The 20,002-nt window shown below is 37.5% G+C and overlaps 1 protein-coding gene across 3 annotated transcripts; it reads right to left on the reverse strand.

Moving 5' to 3' along the window:
* Positions 1–18,519, reverse strand: Epp (Ecdysteroid phosphate phosphatase). 3 transcript variants are annotated; one of them, XM_019060750.2, is made up of 12 exons: positions 18,020–18,519; positions 16,458–16,698; positions 14,641–14,836; positions 13,449–13,621; positions 12,264–12,402; positions 10,929–10,998; positions 10,550–10,697; positions 9,681–9,780; positions 7,864–8,079; positions 6,756–7,001; positions 4,374–4,436; positions 1–1,645 (listed from the first exon to the last, which is right to left on the reverse strand). In XM_019060750.2, the coding sequence occupies exons 1-12, from the start codon at positions 18,151–18,153 to the stop codon at positions 1,392–1,394; spliced, it is 1,980 nt and encodes a 659-aa protein (XP_018916295.2). In that variant the 5' UTR covers positions 18,154–18,519; the 3' UTR covers positions 1–1,391. The 3 variants fall into 3 exon arrangements, with proteins under 3 accessions (XP_018916295.2, XP_018916297.2, XP_018916296.2); XM_019060752.2 differs by lacking the exon at positions 18,020–18,519 and having other exon boundaries at positions 16,444–16,583; XM_019060751.2 differs by having other exon boundaries at positions 1,524–4,436; positions 18,020–18,518.
* Positions 18,520–20,002: the final 1,483 nt, after the last annotated feature.

Here is a 20,002-nt window from a genome sequence, read left to right on the forward strand (position 1 = left end):
TTGTACTTTACTAGTTTATTGACTATACAATGGACGGACACAAAACTCAATTTGCAGGATAAAAAATCACAACATTACAACAAAACAAATATTTCAACAAAATATCATACTATTTTCTAGAAAAATTCAATTAACATCTTCTGATCCTTCTTTTCGGAAAAATTTCCGACAATGCTCTTTCATAACGATCTTCTTAGGTAATAAAAAGTAGTATAATTTGCCATGGGGATGCGGATTTTTAATCGATTTGACCCAAAAATCGATAATTTAATCAGTAAAATCGAATAATTTTACCTGGATTAATTGGCCTAATCCCTTTTCTTCCTCAGATCGATGCAATTTTTTAACTATAGGACATCTACGGTCCAAACACAAGGATGTGTACACTTCGCTACTTGCTGAGGAAAAGCCATCCACAAGAATAACATCAGCAGGACAAATCTCAGGTTTTCCCCCAAAAAAATTCTTCCATGCCACCCTCTAGAAAAATAAAAAACTTGACTCACTCCTGGGTCTCATGATTGCACACAATCACCAGGCTTTCTCTATAGCTGAGAATGCAGGTTTCAAGGAATTTGTGCATGAACAGAATCCTGATTATAAAATGCCTAGCAGAACTACCCTGCCAAGAAATATTTTGCCAAAAATATATACAGAGTGTTACGAGAAGAAGTGAAAAAAACATTAGCTACCGCAGATGACAGGTAAGTACATGTGTCTCACAACTAATCTATGGACCAGTCAGGCTGAGGAAGGATATATGACAGTGACAGTCCACTTTGTAAATGATAATTTTAAGATTACAAGCTTAAGCTTGGATACCCGTTACTTCCCAGGCAGCCATACTGATAAAGCAATCAGTGCCATGGTCGGAACAATCCTTGACGAGTGGAATCTTAACATATTGCTTGACCTTAGCAACAATGCAAGTAACATGATTTGTGCTTCTAATGATGGCAAATTTACTTGCATACCATGCTCAATTCACAATTTACAGTTGGCAATGTCTGATGCTATGAGAGCTTGCTCTTATATTGAGCCCATGTTGTGTAAATGTTGCAAATTGTTGGCCGTTAAAATCATAGGACAAGAGCAAATGAAAATTTGAGGAAGAATCAGAAAGCTCTGAGTAAGCCTGAACACGAGTTATAACAGGATGTGGAAGCAAGATTTAACAGTGAATTTATTATTCTTAAGAGGCTCGCTGAGCAAAAGGCGCCAATCATGCTTGAACTGATAGAGGCTAATGTAGAAGGACTCCTTGGGCAGGAATGGTACCAGCTAGAGGGCTCAGTTGAAATACTTCGGCCCTTCGATGAGGCGACAACCCAGTTGTCCTCTGAAACCCTACCCGCTCTCTCGATACTAATTCCAGTGCTCAAAGGACTAAATCATGGATTGGAAAAGATCATAAGCAAAAAGAAAACAGGAGCAAACTTTGCCAGACAGGTAGTAAAAACCTTGAAAGCAAGGTTTCCTGATTTCAGCGATGATTGTATCGACAACTGTTGTTTAACCCACAATATAAGACTGCAATGATGGAACTCCATATTCGACCTATCATCAAAGACAGAGTGAGGAAAGAAGCCGTGAAGAAGGCAGAGAAAGAGAAGCAGAAAATGTGCCACTCCAAGAGGAACTGCCTCTGCAATAAAAGAAGAAAAAGTTCGCTTTATGGTCATCTATCAACGAAATCATGCCTCAAGATACAGGTAATTTACTCTTCTTATTCTCTTATTTCTGAATACTTAATCTCAAAGAATGTGCTCCAAGTATGCTTTTCCTTTCCTACTCTCCTGAAACTTTATTGACTTTGTTTTTACATTATAATTATTTGTTATTGAAAGTAAATCACTTGCTAAAACTCAAAATTATTCGAACTTGACGTTAAGTTGTTCAGAAGTAATATGATGTGTGTAACCAGACAGCAAAATAGCCCAAGAAGTTTATCTAGGGAAAGATAAAATTTCATATTGCATCTATTTGGGACGGCTCATTTTCCCAAAAGGAACTGAAAAATGACTTGTCATAAGTCGAATATTTAGTATTAACTTTCGATGAGACATTCAACAAAGTTGCCAAAAAACAACAGATGAACACATGTGTTATTTATTGGTGTCCTGTGATTAATAGAATTTGCATAAGGTATTTAAATTCGGTTTTTATTTATACGAATAGAAACCGATGCATCCACAGCAAATGATTTGGTAAATGCATTTCTTGAGGGAGTGAGCCCCCTTCTTTTAAAACGTATCCTTCAACTTTCCATGGATGGACCAAACGTAAATTTAAAAATATTAAGAGATCTTCAAACTGAAATCAGGAGCAACCCTGAGGATCCTTACATAATGTCTATTTGTGCTCGTAGTTTGCATAATGTGCATAGTGCTTTTAAAAATTCATTCCAAAAATCAGATATGAATGAGCCATTGTTTCTTAAAAGTTTCTATTATGTATTTGTATTTAATAATTCCCCTACCTGTAATGATATATTAATTCAAGTGTCAAATTTGGACAAAACTCCTCTTAAGTTCTGTCAAGTGCGCCATTTCTTGTTCAGTGCTATTAGAATAAATAGTGTCAGGTTCAGATTGTATTACATATATTTTAATTGTATTATATGTAATGTAATTGTATAGGTATGATGATGTGATTGTATTGTATTGTATTCTTTATTATTATTACTTTACTGAGATTGTCACCTGACGTAATTTTCACAATTTGATCAGTCTGTCGAAGAAGGCAAAACAGCTATCAGACACACATTAATGATACTACAGAGTGAACATTTTGCTCAAGACACTGCACGCATTAAAACCCACAAACCCTACTCTCGTCAACTTGCGAGTCTCAACCCTTTCATCGATCAGCTGGGCATCATCAAGGGGTGCTTGCTTGGTGCGCCCTGATTGGCTCCCCTCTATATACCTCACACGTTTATATAGGCCGGCCATTGGGGCGTATCAGGCAGTTGAGTCTGAGCTCTCGCTAGAGACAGGTCACGGCAACAACACTATGCTTGTTCCTTCCAGTCTCATGGGTTGCCATCGTGGTCGGAGGCGTGCCGCACTCCTTACCCTGACCGAGCTATCATCTTACTATGAGAAACTGGCGTCTACAGGTGTCTTTGCGCTGCCCAGCTTCTCAACGATTCCCCCCCGATGACATCTGGGACTTCCTGCAAGACCCGGACTCGCTCACATAGAGCATGCCAGCAAGTTGCCGGCATGGCATTGTGGATATGCCACAACCTACGATGGCCAAAACCAATCATCTGGGCAACACTGAACCACAATCTCCGTCCTCTCCTATGGTACCTCACGCATTGGAAACAGCCAACGTCTCTCTCCATCATCTGGAAAACTCAGGACATCTACACGGATGCAATTCCATCATAAATCGCCTGAGTTTCCACCGACACAGAGGATCTACAGGATCTACACGCTACCCACACCTTTAGAAATCAACACAGCTGAATGTATACCAGCCCTAACGGCGGTATGGGACAACAGGTCTCCACACACTCACATCAGAATTCACACGGACAACCAATCTGCACTACGGATCACCAACAAATATGTTTCCAAGACTTATAAATACATTCCCCTTTGTAAATTGTTAATAGCTTTGTTACACTATTGTAGAGAAAATGACTTCTCCTTTTCTGGACAATATGTCCCAACCCACGATAACCCTGCTGATGTATATTCTCGTTTTCGATAAATGGCTTGTCCCCGCTGTGCTTCCTCTGCCTGAGTACTGCTACGCTGCTTCAAGCGCCCTGATTGGCTCTCCTCTATATACCTCACACATATATATAGGCCGGCCATTGGGGCGTATCAGGCAGTTGAGTCTGAGCTGTCGCTAGAGACAGGTCACGGCAACACCATGCCGGTTAGCCCCATCACAAATATAGCAAGTTATTGAATTGAAATCAAAACTTGAGATGCGTTTACTGAGGATATGATGCCTTGTATGAACATCTCTCTACAAACGAGCTATTCAATGAATGCTCGCTGAAATCTTAATTCACTGAGTGAGGTTGGCAGAGAGCAGCTTTTCTTAGACTTGCCATGTCTCACAAAGAGTTTAGGAATAGCATGCAAACAATATTTTTATTAAAATATTGCTAATGTAGTCTTGGCGCCTCAGCTTCTCTCCAATACCTTAAAAAGCTCTATTAATTTGTTATGCTTTTCTCTCTGCCATTAAAATTTTCCAATCAAAGCGGTGATTATTGGAGTGCGTGATGGGAGCAATAGGTGGCTCACACACCTCCCAACCACCATCCGTCTCTTCTATTGCTGCCAAACTGCAATAAGATACTTTCTGGATGTTGCGCAAGAAGGATGGATTGTCAAGAGGTTCTTTACCTATCAGCTGCCGTGTGCATGTCTCCAATGAGGATGCATGTCCAACAAAAAGGATATTGCCTCCTGTAAGAAAAAAACATAGTTAATATTTGAAACAATTGATAAGTTTTTTGAAGGACCATGTATAACAGTAGTGACAAGTGTGAGAAAAACGCAAATGAAAGGTTTAAATGCGTACAATTTTCACAAAAATTGATGAATTCTTTTAATTCAAAAACAGTTTTGAGGGGCATACTCTCCTGGACCAGTCAGCTTGAAGGAAAACATTTAAAAGTTACTCGGCACTTCATAGTGGTGAAAGCTGCAAGTTCAGTTGTACGTACTTCTTACAGAGAATCAGAGGATTCATTCTCCAGAAAAACCACATGTACGGCCATAGGTGCTTATTCAAAAGAATTACTCAATTTAGAACCAAATTGAATGGTTTTCCTCCTCTATCCTTTCACGTTGATGTTTTTCAGAGATGAATTGGATTGCATTTTGCAAAATGGAACCAAGAGTATTCCAATGTTGCTACGATTAAAATGATATGAGTGTGACTACACTGATAAGGTTGAGGAATACCCTCTAATAGAAAATTTATACTGGACTGATGGTTTTATGATTTATTGCTGTCATATACAGGGTTATCCTAAAGTCACTGACCACCCCTGTAACTTTTTTCCAAATTGAGATAGAAGTTTGAAACTTTGGGAATGTTCCTCGGTCTAAAGTAGCAACTTTTTGGTCCCCCCAAAATTTTGGGGGCAGCCCCCCTAAAGGGGGGCGGGAGCTAACTTTTTTTTTTCAAATGGCAACCCCCCTTTTGTGATGCCTCATTTGAAAGATAATAAAAAAAGAAAATTTTTGGCGCAAACCGCAGGTCAAAATGTTCATTTTTGACAAAATGGCGGCCGGTCAAAGTTCAAAATGGCGGAAATTTGGCATCTCCGTTGTTTATTGACGGATTGGTGTGAAACTCGGAATCCTAGGGTTTTTTGAGATGAGAAAAACGATTCTGGCATTGGTTTTCCAGAAAAGTCAGTCCTTTTCAAAATGGCGGCGGTCAAAATGGCGGCCTAGAGCGGGAAGTGGATATTTAGGCTGCATATCGTTGGATTTGCATGAAACTTGGTATCTGGGGGTATTTCGGCACGAGAAGATCGAATCTTTCATTGGATATCTGAAATTTTGACAAATTCCAAAATGCCGCGGAAAAATGGCGGGAAATCAGTTTTTCGGCTCTTTACCGATGGATTAACAGGAAATTATTTGATATTTCAAGAATCTAATAAAAGATTCCTTTTAATCCAGCCAAAAACCGCTAGGATATCGAATTTCATGCAAATCCATCGGTAAACAGCCGTAAAACTGATTTCCCGCCATTTTTCCGCCGCCATTTTGAAATTTGTCAAAATTTCAGATATCCAATGAAAGATTCGTTCTTCTCGTGCCGAAACACCCCCAGAAACTAAGTTTTCTGCAAATCCAACGATATGCAGCCTAAATATCCACTTCCCGCTCTAGGCCGCCATTTTGACCGCCGCCATTTTGAAAAGGACTGACTTTTCTGGAAAACCAATGCCAGAATCGTTTTTCTCATCTCAAAAAACCCTAGGATTCCGAGTTTCACACCAATCCGTCAATAAACAACGGAGATGCCAAATTTCCGCCATTTTGAACTTTGACCGGCCGCCATTTTGTCAAAAATGAACATTTTGACCTGCGGTTTGCGCCAAAAATTTTCTTTTTTTATTATCTTTCGAATGAGGTATCACAAAAGGGGGGTTGCCATTTGAAAAAAAAAAGTTAGCCCCCGCCCCCCTTAAGGGGGGCCGCCCCCCAAAATTTTGGGGGGACCAAAAAGTTGCTACCTTAGACCGAGGAACATTCCCAAAGTTTCAAACTTCTATCTCAATTTGGAAAAAAGTTACAGGGGTGGTCAGTGACTTTTGGATAACCCTGTATAGTAGATTTTGGGATAAATAAAGCACACAAAATACAGAGTGTCTCAAGTTCAGCTCAATAGAAAAAAATCAGAGACAGATTTTTTAAGTAAAGATGATGATAAATGATTTTTTTTTTCTATGAACTATTACCAAAAAAGCCCTTATCCCTCCCTTCTAAAATTTTTCGAAGTTCTGCTGAAATACGGATATGGGTCTTCTTAGAACTCATCAGTGGATCACACTTATCAGTGAGCCCAGCTCATCATCCTGCAAAATCCTAGACAGCATCGAGCCGCTGTCATGAATATGATAAGAGGCATGACACTGGAGTGTGATCTTTGCACCATCTGTTGTTGCTGCTGAACAAGTCTTAAGACGAAACAAGGAAAACTTGAAAAGAAAGGATGATCAAAATACATAAAATGCTATAAAAGCGAGATAAAAAATAAGTTACCTGTTTGACTGATGGCTTTTTTTACAAGTTCATAACTTCGATTATAATAATTTTCTACTGTTTCTGTGACGATATTCTTCAAATCCTCTATTTTTATTGATGGTTCATAATATACGTCTATGTTGAATCCAAAATTTACAAGCTCCTCTGGACAAAGCCATTCTGGTAGCATTTCTGTGTACCAACCGAGCCATTCGAACAGTGAGGGCTCTATAGCTATTGGCAGGTCATTTGCAATTCCTAAACCTATGAAACAAAGATAAAACTATACAGTATATAAGAGAAATAAGCTGTGAAAGGGAGAAGACAAGAACTGATTCAGAAAATCTCAGAAAATTCCTGTACATACATCTACATAGAGAATCATAACTAAAAATTATGTCATAATTTACCTCTCCAGATCATGCTGATCTTGTGAAGTGCATTGTTGAGTTGTCACTGTGACTGCCGATCTAAGGGAAGGCGTTGAAATAGTTCAGCAATAAAAAGGGCCTTTAGAATTTTAGTTTTACGGCACTTAACATGTTAAGTGCCACATTAAGCTTATGATGCAATCGATGGCAAACTGACATGTTAGCTAATAGCCACTGTATGCAAATCTTGGGCTGAAATATTTATTGATAAAAACTTGATAACCTGCCATGAGGCTGCAAACTCTGTGAAAAGGAGATTGCAGCTGAGGACCTCAGGTGGAGAAGAACCCATATTTACTCCCTGGGATGCCAGTTGAATCTAGTTTATCCAGCTAGCGGGCTGATTTTTGAAATTGATAGACAAAGAAGACATAGGAAGTATGAAGCTATCCTATTATTAGTTGAAATGGGTGGTTCCCAGAGACTACGGGAGAGAATGATGGACAAACTATCGGGTCTCTCGTGGGTTGTCGTTAGTAAGTCTATTACCTACCTCCTTTGTCCATTGCAACCACCCACTTCTACCAATAGGATCTCTCCATATCTTTCTTGTCTTTTTTGTCTATCAATTCCAATGATCGGCCCGCTGACTGTTCCCGACCGCTGGCTAAGGTGCTTTGTGATTGCCAGCCAAGGGGACCTCCCAAGCAACACAAAGTGTTGCCCCTGTGGTTGTTATTATAATTTTTGATTACCTAATAAAATATTATGGCATGTTTGCACGCAACGTAGAGATGGAGAGCAGTAGACACTGCTTACTTTTCTACCAGCCAGTCTTAGAGCCTCTCCGGTTAATCTTGCTTGTAGTTCACCAACTTGTGTTAAAGGGCTATCAAATAAAAATCCAGGTGGACCACTCGCTCTTTGAGGAACAGAGAGGGGCAAATTTAGATCTTTCCTCATATAGCTCCCTAGAAAATGAAAAACAAAATTTAAGAGCATGGAATCAAACATCGATAAATTATTCTACAGGCAAAGATATTTGAGCCCCCCAAAGAAGAAATTACAACTTTCACATGATATCATAGTCGATCTAAAAATTCCCAGAAATATAAGTCAAACCTGAGCAAAAAAGGTAGGAGGTTCATAAAACATGCTTGTGAGAAAACTAATTTAGAGTTCCAGTTCAGCACACCGTGTTCAGAGTTTGACACAAGCCTGGTCCAGACAGTCAAATGTTTTGTGCTGTAGTTGTTTGTTGAACTTTGCAGTTTCATTTGAACTGTTTCAACAACTGTGTTTCGCCGAACAATTTTTGCAGATATTCAACCGATATTCAAATATCTGGATTGAACCATAATCAGATCAAAGAACATCTTCAGGTGGAACTTCAGCTTTAGCGCAATACATTCTGGGTACTAACAATATATTTCAAATTTTAACCATTAGGAGGATTATTTTGGGAAAATCAAAATTTCAGTCTCAAAATTGATCATTAAGGAATCTTCACTGAAAATCACATTCCAAAATCTTAAAATAAAGGCAACAGGGCTAATTTTATTATGCAACTGATTTCAATGAATCGATATCAATGGTTAATCGGAATCAGCCTTTTTGACTCTGCTTTAAAACTTCAGAGGACAATATTCCGCATGAACAGTCCACTTGATTGATCTAATGACTGAAATTTCGATTAAAGTTTGAAAAATATCAATGTACCCAATGCATTGCGCCAAAGCTGAAGATCCATCTTAAGTGTGCTCTTGATTATATGTAACATCTTTCATTCAATAGTTGCATATATTTGTACCTTGCTGATTTTATACATTTTCAATTTTCGCTGATAAAGTAACAGTGCATTAGCATGAATCAAGCTAATTTTCCTTGATTAATAGTTGAAAATTTAGCACAAGTTTCGGATTGGGTGCAGGGAAGTGGTGAAGAAATGCTATGTTGTTAGTTGCCCAATAATCTCTGCGAAGACAGGCACATGTGTCATACGGGAGTCACAGAACGCCAGAGTGTCTTGTGGGAGTGACGTTCCAGCAAAATTCTGCTTTCTAACACTGCCTCAAACAGCGTGTCTCTCTCCGTTTTAATCACACATCACTACTGTGTGCAAACATGGACTAAATGCAACAAAAAGATTCGGAAAGCTTCAAAACTCCAGAAGAAAAAGCATTGAGATCGATATCCACATTAAGGTGCCGTCAATCGAGGAGAGATGTAATAAATGGATACCATTTAAGTACGCCCCCACTGAAAATGTGTGCACTGGTGACTTTTCATTTCAAAAACAGAACTGAATTAATACTGATGAAGAGACTCATGACAAAAACCAAAACTTATTCAATTTCTTGCACAGTGTATTTAAATATGAGCAGCACCCATAAAACCGAGCACTAGAAGAGCCATCTAAGTTGAAGATGTGTCTACTTATTTAGATCGTAGAATCGCATTTTCATGAGAGGAAGGTTGCAAGAGTGGTTGGACTAAGAAAAAAGGTTGAGAAACGAAATTCGTAGGACAGGGGATGGTGCGTTTTTAAACAAGAGACTTTAATTGCCTATACCTCGTTCATCAAAACAGTAAGGAATCCATTTGCCGAAAGTGAAGTCGACTCTTTCTCCATGTCTTACGATATAAAGTTGTCTGTTTTCTGCCTTTTCAACCTGAAAAGAAAAAAAAATTTACTGCTGTGGCTTAGTGTGGAATAAAAATGATCTACAGGGAAGAAACGCAAAGAACAACATAACTTGACATTAAGAGTGTAAACACAAATGAATAAAAGACGTAGCGTTTTAAAGCAAGATGAATATTAATTATTAATTATTAATACTGAGGAGGGTGACGAAGCTCTTATTGGTGATTGTTGATTCAGAGAATAATTGATGAGAAGAATGAGCATGAACTACAAAACAACACAAAAAAAATGAAGGAAAAAGTCAAATTTGTAGTTATTCTTCTGCTTCAGCCCCTTGAAAAAGAGAAAATGACAAGTGATAAACAACAATGCACATTGCTTGGCCACAATTTTTTGTTTACACTTTGAAGTTTGAGGAATCTAAAACATTAATGCTGATGCGAAACGAATAGTATTGAGCACAGGTGTGATAACCAGGCTCGTGTTGGTGACCATGCGTAATGTCCACATGCACGGAAGAGTAATGGGCTTTGTCATTAAACACGTCTATCTCATGCAACACACTGCGCTATCGCTAATTGGTCAATCGAAAGCAATGTGGATAACTTCAATACTTTCATAGTGTTTAGAGACACTTTATGAGAGAAGTATACTTCTTAGACACAAGCAAAGTATGTGCTTCCCTAATGATAAGACTCATTAGATGCATTGCCAACCATTGGTTAAGTTGTGAAAATAAAAATGAAAATAACAATTAGCAGATGACATCTAACATAATCTATTCTACTTTGGCTTACCTTCAGGTTCTCATATAATGCTGGAATGTCAGAATTACTTCCAAAATCTTCCTCGTGAACATCAGATTTTTTTTGAAAAAACAGGGACTTAGGAGATGATAAATTTTCAATTTCATCAATACTATGATCAGAGCTTATTGAAAAAGACCTGAAAAAATAATTAAACACAAAATTAGATATTCTAGAAATAGGCTGTTGCCTTTTTTTTATCAGTAAATTAGCTGTCTGTTTAAATACTGAAATTTCTTTGTAGAAATTACAGGAAAAAGGAGGTTTAATTTAGATTTTCAAAATTAGAGGATAGATAAATAGGTAAATAAGGAAAATAAAAAAAATTCTTCTTTGGGAAAATTTTCTTGAAAAGTTCGGTTAAACTTACGCATGTAAAGTCCAAGCATCTGTCTCTGCTGTTCGTTCCACATAGTTTACGGGTAAGAAACCACAGCATCCTAATTCAGACAAACGAATTAGACTTAAATAAGGTAAACTAAGAAATAAAGACAGTAGAAAAACTCATCACTGATATTGTTGTAGTTAAGGAACATGTCCCCGCTAGATTGCTAAAAGCAATCTGAAATATTGCTCAAAATGGACCAGTTAAAAGATATCAGTTCAATTGGCTCTTGCAAAAATTACCCAAGATCATTTCTCTCAATTTTGACCTTTTCAACATCAAGTTTCCTTAACCCTTAGCCAATCTGAGCTAGGGCGCAGGCACAGTCCCCTGCCACAAGGTTAGGAATGGAAAATTAAAAAGGAAAAAATATATTTGATCCAAAATGTATAGAAAATATCCTGCAATAGCCACTGACGTTTGTAAACATTTTGAAAAAGCAGTTCTGCCCGACCAAAGACCTGTAAATACATTTCCAAAATAGTTCATATTTCTTGTCATATCAGCTAAACATAAAGGCCAAATATATTTCAAAATAAGTAAACATGTCTACCTGGACCAGAGGTGTTTCCTCAAAACATTTACATTTGCTTTTGGTGAGCAAAATAATGAGATACACAGGTTATAGAAAAGAATAAGCGTTTTCAATATCTTCCACAGATAATGCGTTATGTACAATCAATTCAGGGCTTTCTTACGGTTAAGACTTTAGTGATTAACGCCTTGAACCCTTCTTAATGGTTCCCCGGTTACTTTCTTATCGTTAGTTCTTTAATTCTTTGATCTTTTTACCTTCTGTCGTTTCCAACTTGTTTGGAATTTAGGAGTGAGTGCTGCTGTTATGCATTATTGCCCTTCCGGTACTTCCTTCTGTAATCTTCTATTCTTTAATGTTATCTTATCCCTATATTTATATGTAACGCCATTTATTTGGTATCTAAAACTTTGTCTTAGTTGATAAGCATTTAGTTTAATAAAGAAACTTTGAAACAAAAAAAAAATCAATTCAGGGCTTTATTTTTTTGGGGCTGATCACTTCGAATTCTATGAAAAAATCGCGAGTCCTATTTTTTCCTGTTGTTTCCTTCAGATAGCACCTCATGTGCCGCAATTTTCAGCAGTTTCATTCATTCAACTTTGATCGAAAAAATATTTTTGATTGTTTAAATAAAGTAGAGGTTTCCAAGGAATTACACAGCCACAACATTCAAAGATTTCAACAATTCATGCGAACAACCATTGAAGTTTGATGTCATTACTGTATATTAAGCTCAAAAATATCAGTACACAGAATATCTGAGGATTAATTATGAGTCTTACCAGTTAGCCATGACGTTCCTTCAACCCAGCTATCTGGTGAATTCTCTACATCTTCCGGTGCAAGGTAAACAAAATCACCAGTTCGCAGCTCTAATTCATCCGGCTCTCTTGGAATGTGTGAATAATTAACTTTGTAAACCTTTAAAAGAAAAAAAATTACATCAATATACTTGCGACCTCTGAACAAAGTTGAATAATAATCCTTTGTGATTTACAAAACTACTCTGTATGTAAATAAGCGAGTTACTAATAAAGCATACATAGATTTTGACCTGAAAGCTAGATGAGTGGGGAAAATGTACACGGAATGAGAACTGAGAAAACAGAGAGAATCAAAAAGCCCCCCAAAGGAAAGACGGTACATGAAGATAAAATTTAAAGAAACAACAAGAAAGTTTCTTAGGGAACAATTTTACGCAAATTTTCTCCTTAAAGCCTTCTTAAGCCCTTGGAGAAAACAAGAGCTGTAATTTGAATTACAAACTGGGTGACGCCCCCTACTTTTAAGGCGTTGAGGCGAGTCCTCTTAGATTGGCTGATGGTTCCCCCAATTTCCAGGCCAGATGGTGCCCAAATTTTTTCCGTATGGGAACATAGGTAACATGGAGTTTTTTATAGCAGTGAAGTAACCTAAATAAGAAAAATTTATACATTCAACATGGCAAACTTTAAAAATCAATTCTTAGGAATTTTCTGAAGAGAATGAAAACCTTTCACTTGGAATTTTGGGACCCCCCTGTAGCCAAGAGTTTTCATTATGGTCATAAAATTCAACCAATTTGACCAAGCCCACTTTTCTCATAAACTTGTGGAACAGTAGCAAAAAGCATCACACACCACACAAAAGAATCTTCCTTAGCAAGCAATTTGTGTACTAATAATTTTTGTAAGCCATTGAAAACTAACATGTATTTCTTAAAAAGATACACAGCAATGTTCCTCAACTTTGGTCCAGACTGTTCTGCAATCTAACCATAAAGATGGTGGATGGAAAAGCATGCCAGTAACAACAAATCTCATTGTAATAATTCTTGAATTAAGTTGATCTATCAAGATAATAATAGTTTCCGTCATGAACATTACAAGACATGAATTGTCACTAGGCACTCTTTGTTTCGGATAACATTGAAGGAAGAGAGAAGGCAAGGTATGAAAGAAATGCAACACATGAAAAAAACTAATTACATGCTTCCCGGAGAATCTGGAATCACGGGAATAAAGACGAATTTCCCAAGAAGCTGTGGCATTTGGATCAACAGATGACTCTACGATGGATTTTAATTCATGGAATTGTGAGGAAGGAAACTGGTAGGCTATTGTTAGGTGAAGTGCTTTGATATGGGGCTTAACTGGCACAGCTAGAATAAAAAATACACCATGCAAATTAGAAAATCAGTGATGTATTAAAACAAAAATTGTGCATAATTGTGAGAGACTATCAAACGGGCATATCATGATAAAACACCAAAAAACGAGCAGAAAGGTCAAAGACAAGATGCAGACACAAGCTCTAGGCGAGGGTCATGGGTGAAACTAATACTACATCTACATCACTACATGATGTCATGTACATAACTTCCAGCACTTGTAGCACTCAAATGGAGGGATGTACAAAGATGCAATTTTAACTATGGTTCATAACGTGCAAGTTGGGCTTCTGATACAGCCTAACTTATGTTTTTGGTTTATGTCCCCTTTAAATTAATCATGTGCACACTTTTCAAAACTGTGCCTAGTTGCATTGGTTTGTTTTTGCTAAATGCGATCCAAATGTACTCCACTAGTAATGTTTTTCAAATTATTTTGTAGAAGTCAAATGTATCTGCAAGATACAAATGAATATGTACTATACTAAGACAAATAGGAAAGTGTTGCTTCACACAACTCAAATATGAGCATGAGTTTTAAATTTATTTTTCCATGCTAAATCAGAGTATACCTGATGATAGAAACTTGAAAGGTTTAAAGCACAGGGAGGGGGGTTGGCTTTCTAGTGCAGTAGTTCTAGACTTCTTAAATATTCTTTGGATTGATTAAATTTGAGAGAAAGGCTAAATTTAAAAACGAAAACAAAATTCAAGCCAAAATTTCAACACCTTGATGCAATATCTAGGCTTGTTGACATACATTTTAAAATTGAGCATTTGAGGCATGATTCATCTGTTTTCTGACTAAAATGAATAAGCTGTGGGTTCTATGTCCAATATTTCGTCCATTTAGTCAGATCTATGATTAAAAAAGGAGGATCTATCATTTTTGCGAGGGAGTATGAATGCAAACGCAGAGATCTGGGGGGTTTGGGAGTGGCTGATGCTGTCCTTGCCCCATGCGACATCACAAAGAGGGGAAAAAATTGAAAAAAAGTAGTTGTCCTTACCAAGATTTGAAACTTGATCCACAAAGTTCATTGTTATCCTGTTGAAGTCTTCTATGTGCTCATCTTCTACAAAAAGTCCCATGAAATTTGGTGACATGTAATTTTCAAGTTTAACTTGACCTCCCAACTTAATACTGTTGTCTTCCATTATGTGTTTCAGAATTGCAACCAAACGTTCAGTATGTTCATTAGGAGCCTGAAGGTTCAAATTTAAAAAAAAAAGAAGTTTATTTTTAGCAGTCAATATCTAAGAGTACAGCTACATGTGGTATAGTTCTGGGCTATTTTTCAATCTTCCTCTCGTCGATTCTCGCGGTTGCACCTTGAGTGAGTACAACCAAGAGCTAATTTTCCTCTCGATAATCAAAACAAATTAAAAAAAAACAAAGAAAAGGAAATAAGAGGAACATGTATTTAAGGTCTCCAGCATCTTTATTATACATTACAGTGATGCAAAGTGAGTGATTTAAGTAAAGTGGAAGCACATTTCTTACGCAGCCGTCTTTTTGTGATTTGTCTTTGTTACCAGTCATGGAAACTGGAGTGTGAGCTGTTTTTACAATTGCCTTCTTTCTAAAGTATTTCAGATTTCCCTTCATTTCAGTGAAATATGGGCAAAACCAAATTTTCGAAACATACGTTCTTCAAAAAAACTTGACACCCTAAAAGTGTGAACACAAAATTCCTGATGCGATTTTGTAATTCTTAAGTAATGAAAGTCATCTAATTGTTGAATCTCTGCCTGCTGTTTCTTCCACAAAATAAGATTGACTGCGCATAATTTTCTCTCGGTGCCTCATAACCAAGTTATTTCCAAGTGATGACAAAAAGGAGGCCTACAGCTACTGCCCTGGTACTCAGAGTCTTGATGTGCGACAACTGTCCACGTTAGGGCAGTTTTAAAGTAAATATTCCTCTTGGTAGACAAGAGAAAAGCTAGCAGGACAAAATCGCTTCAGAATTGAATTAATTGGTTTAAATATTTGTATTGGGGCCTCAAGTTGCGAAATAGTGCAAAGAAATACTTGGAATTAAAATTCGGGAAGTTGTTGCACGCTCTGGCAGGGCAGGATTATGGTCCGCCATCATCATTATCACCCTCTTTCCCATCATCTCTTTTTGCACTAAAACGCACACATGGATTTTTAATCTGTCCACTCAAACTCGCTGAATAATAGTCAAAGTAGTTTTTTTCATTGACAACTTGGAGTTCACTATGTTGTTGCATATTGCACAGTTTTTAAAATTTTATTGGCACTACACAAATTATTAGATAAACTTAAAACTTTTTGGAAAAACCGATTAATATCACTTACTTTCTTATTCTCTATGCACTATGGCCATTTCGAGCGGGCAGGCTGCCCATCTTCAGGTGACTCCAAAAAGGTGACTTCTTCGGTTTTTCCAAAAAGTTTTAAGTTTATCTAATAACTTGGAGTTCACCTCAAAATTAAGGGATACTGATTATGTAGTATTGAACCTGAAGGTGAAGAAAATTATGATATCATTCTTATTCTTTTTTAGAAAACGTTTCAATGAGTTGGCTTACAGCCAACTGAAGAAACTTAATATTGCGCTGCCGTTTGCCAGGGTCGGGACCCCATTGTTAGGGCGTGGAGGGGGGGGGGGGGGGGTTGGTGGATTTCGGCTCGATGCATGCCGTTACGGGGCCTATTCTACCAAGGTTGAGCCTGGCTCGCGGGCCTCTTTGCGTTAGCAACTACACCCAACTTATCAACAAAAAATACTGTACCAGCAAATAACATTTTACGTGTTGGTACTATACCGATGAAAAATGCTGACCTTTTTTTTGTTACCTTAAAAAATGATGTGAGAGATATGTGCGGAAAAAAATTGTGTGCACCATTCCAACCGCACTCGTTGGCAGAGACTTCCCAAAAAGATTGAAGTTGTTCCATTAATTGGCCGACAGGAACTGCATACAGAATATATTCTCGCATTGTGACAAGATCAATGGTTGGATCATTGACATGTGCAAGAAGCCAATCAGATGCAAGCTGCACACTTTTATGACCAGTTGCAGTGAGTGCTTTCTCTCTAAGGAAAAAATCAACAGGTAGGTACTAAAGGAAAAAGATTTGAGTGACACATGGAAATGAAATTTTTGACACCAAAATGCCTTAAGTATGCAAACTCTAAGAGGTAAATTCTCTAATTCTTATGGTTAATGATGTACCCTCCTGTTCATGAAAAAGGCGCTACTTAAGTGTTTTTATTATTTTTAGTTTAGCGCCAAAACATTAATGCCAGACTACCCAGCTTTCCTCCTTCAAATTAATATTCTCCAACCTTTATATTTTGACAGATATAAAAACTTATAAACTAAAAACTAAACTGAAATCTATCACCACCGAATATCTTTTCCCTCTGTTAGTTTCTTACAAAGGTTACAAGGGTACTCAATTACGTTCAATGAGAAAGTTTTAGAAGTAAAACTTTGTCTCTTCATGTTGAAGACTCAATTTGAAGGAGCAAATCAAACCAAACAGGGAAAAATCTCCCCTGCAAGATTAAAGCTCCAATCACATATCGACGGTGTATAAGGTCGCAACCACGTATCTCAGTTTGCAACGCTGCAGCCCTCCTGTCATACTATGTAGTATCAGTTGATTTAGTAATGTTTTCTTTACATGTTGCAGGTGCATCTTCAATTTTAGGTTCAGTGAATTTTATTGTTCCTATTTTTCATATACGGGTTCGTGGTATACTTCAATTAAACATTAACATTTTCTTTGAATGGAAAACTACACAACAACAAAACTTAAAAACTGCCACAAGTTTTCATCTCTGTGCGAAGAAAATTTGGCAAAAGTTTCAAGGAATGACGACGATTTTTTCTCCTTTAAAAAATAAAATACTAGTGGGTAGCAGAGATTTTCGAACAGCACCAACAAGATAGGTACCTCGTTACAAACTTACACCATCAATATTTAAATATTCAGTGGTGAAATCCCTCCCCCTGCTATCAGGATTTTCCGTCTGCCTCGTAGAAAATGCTTCCATTTTATCATTTCTGAAATGATCCTTTTTTTCAGCTGAATTGAACTGAATGTTCCTCTGTAAACGCATGATCTGATGAAGGACAAACAGACCACAAGGACCATTACAACATACATTGATTTAATGTAATTAAATACTAAACAAAATCATGGACACATTTAAAAGTTTGAATGTCTTCCATAAATCAACCAGTATTGAGAAAAACAATGATACAAAAATCTCGAATCAACTCGTGTCATTGACCTCTTCCATAGATGTCAAAGATATCACTATCTGTTTATTCCCTCTACCAGTTTTCTAGGCAAAGTTACAAGGTTAATTTGTGTTTTCATGAGAAAGTTTCAGAGGTAATACTCACGCTCTATGTCTTGGAAACCCCATTTGAAGGAGCAATTGCAGCGGTGTTCTTCGTTCTGCTTGAACTTTGATGGTAACAGAATGCTTGCGAGGAGGCAAAGTTGCCATTTCAACATTACTATGAGCTGCAGACATAGTATGAAAGTTCAATGAATGCCTTAAAGGCTGTAAGATCTGAGCATGAAATGAAGTGGAGGAATTAGTACGTAAATACAACAGAATTTGGAAACTGATAACATAATAAATAATGAAATAACAACACCGGATGCTGAGGCTGCGGCGAACCTGTTGCTAGATAAGATAACGATAAGTAACTGTAACCGGATACAGGATACAGTATAGAATTACAGAAAGTGGTAGCGAGCGAATTGCGGAGATTCGTACATTTCGTAAGACTATCGAATGAAGAATTCAATAAAAACTAATTAGTAATTTTTACGTTGTGAAAACTGAAAAACTGAGAGGTTTATCAAGAAATTCTATGTTCAGAATGTCAAATGGGCATAGAGAAAAAAAAGGAGGTGTTTGCATTTCGGGCATCTTGGAAGTTTTTGATGACTTGATGACGTAGGTGGGTACAGCTGGGTACAGCAACGTCCCCTTCACGCTGTACCCACCTACGTCATCAAGTCATCAAAAATTCCAAGATGCCCGAAATGCAAACACCTCCTTTTTTTTCTCTATGGTCAAAGGGGATGCCGGGAGCACTAGATAAAAACCGGCCAATCAAAAGCCGCGACCGTCAGGAGAGTTGACGTTGCACTGAGTTCAGCCAATCATCAAACGCCGTTTCCATCCCGCCTGGCTACGTCATCAGAGCCCGCTAAAAAATATGGTTTCAAACTAGTCCACTTTTTCACATTTTCAAAACGGGGTTTTCTTGGCAATTTGGGCTTTGAAAAATTCCTCGAGGCTCAGTTTGATCCATAATTTCAAAAAATTAATTTTAAAAAAATGGGTGCTGTGGACCCATTCTTCGTTCATACCTCGAGGATATCCTAAGCATGAATAGTTGCGTACTGACGTAGGATGTTAATAAGTACCATTTTATGTGCTAAAATCTCCGCTCCTATTTTATGTTTTAAACGAACAAATCCACGTCATTCCCTCAAGTTTTCCCAGAAAATTCTTCGTTCGGAGAAGAAATGTCATGGCAATTTATAGGAATTGCCATTAAGTAGCTGTTCCCATATACAAGATGTGGCAAACCGAGATACGTGGTTACGGACTTTACAGCGTCGATATGACTTCCTAGGTGGAATGGCAAAACTAAAGACCAATGCTTAAGGTCTGATAAATAATATGGATGGAAATTAAATTATATTTTGCTCTTTCCCGCCTTAAAATTTACCACTGATGATAAGTGGGTATAATATAGTCCATCACGATTTTTTTACTTTTTAGAATAGGTAGCCAAATTTTTTATGAATATTTTTAACTTAAGTGGGTGCCCAATATTTATTTTAAAAAATGCTGCCATTAGCCGTGGCCCATGACCTCCCCCTCCACTCTTTTTAATCCGACCCTGCTATGAAAATTATTATTTGATACGCTTGTAGGATAAGACACATGCAAGCAGTTTTTGCTACTTATTTCGAGAAATATGCTTCAGCAGTTTCGGAATTGAATGGATCCTCATGGTGGGAAGAAAGTTCAAACTGACTTTTTGATGCTTAAGAATTGGAATTTGGGAGCGAATTTTTCACAGAATATGCATTAAGACTAATTTTACTTGAAATCATTAACATCTTAATTTTTTCAAAAACTGCACTTATGCACCTCATCCTCCAAGCCCTTCATTAATTCATCTCACGAGACAAAAAAAACTGCAGACGACTTTGGGAAAAGGTGCCAAAAATTTTCAGTGGGCAAGTTAAAGAAATAATTTATCAGACGACTTTGCTGCCTTATATATGCCCACAACTTGGCTATGGTCTTCGTCAAATCCTGCCGATAGTTTACTTCCCTTTTCTTCTCTTTTTTC

This window comes from Bemisia tabaci, chromosome 2, assembly GCF_918797505.1.
Source record: "Bemisia tabaci chromosome 2, PGI_BMITA_v3".
NCBI classification, from domain to species: domain Eukaryota; kingdom Metazoa; phylum Arthropoda; class Insecta; order Hemiptera; family Aleyrodidae; genus Bemisia; species Bemisia tabaci.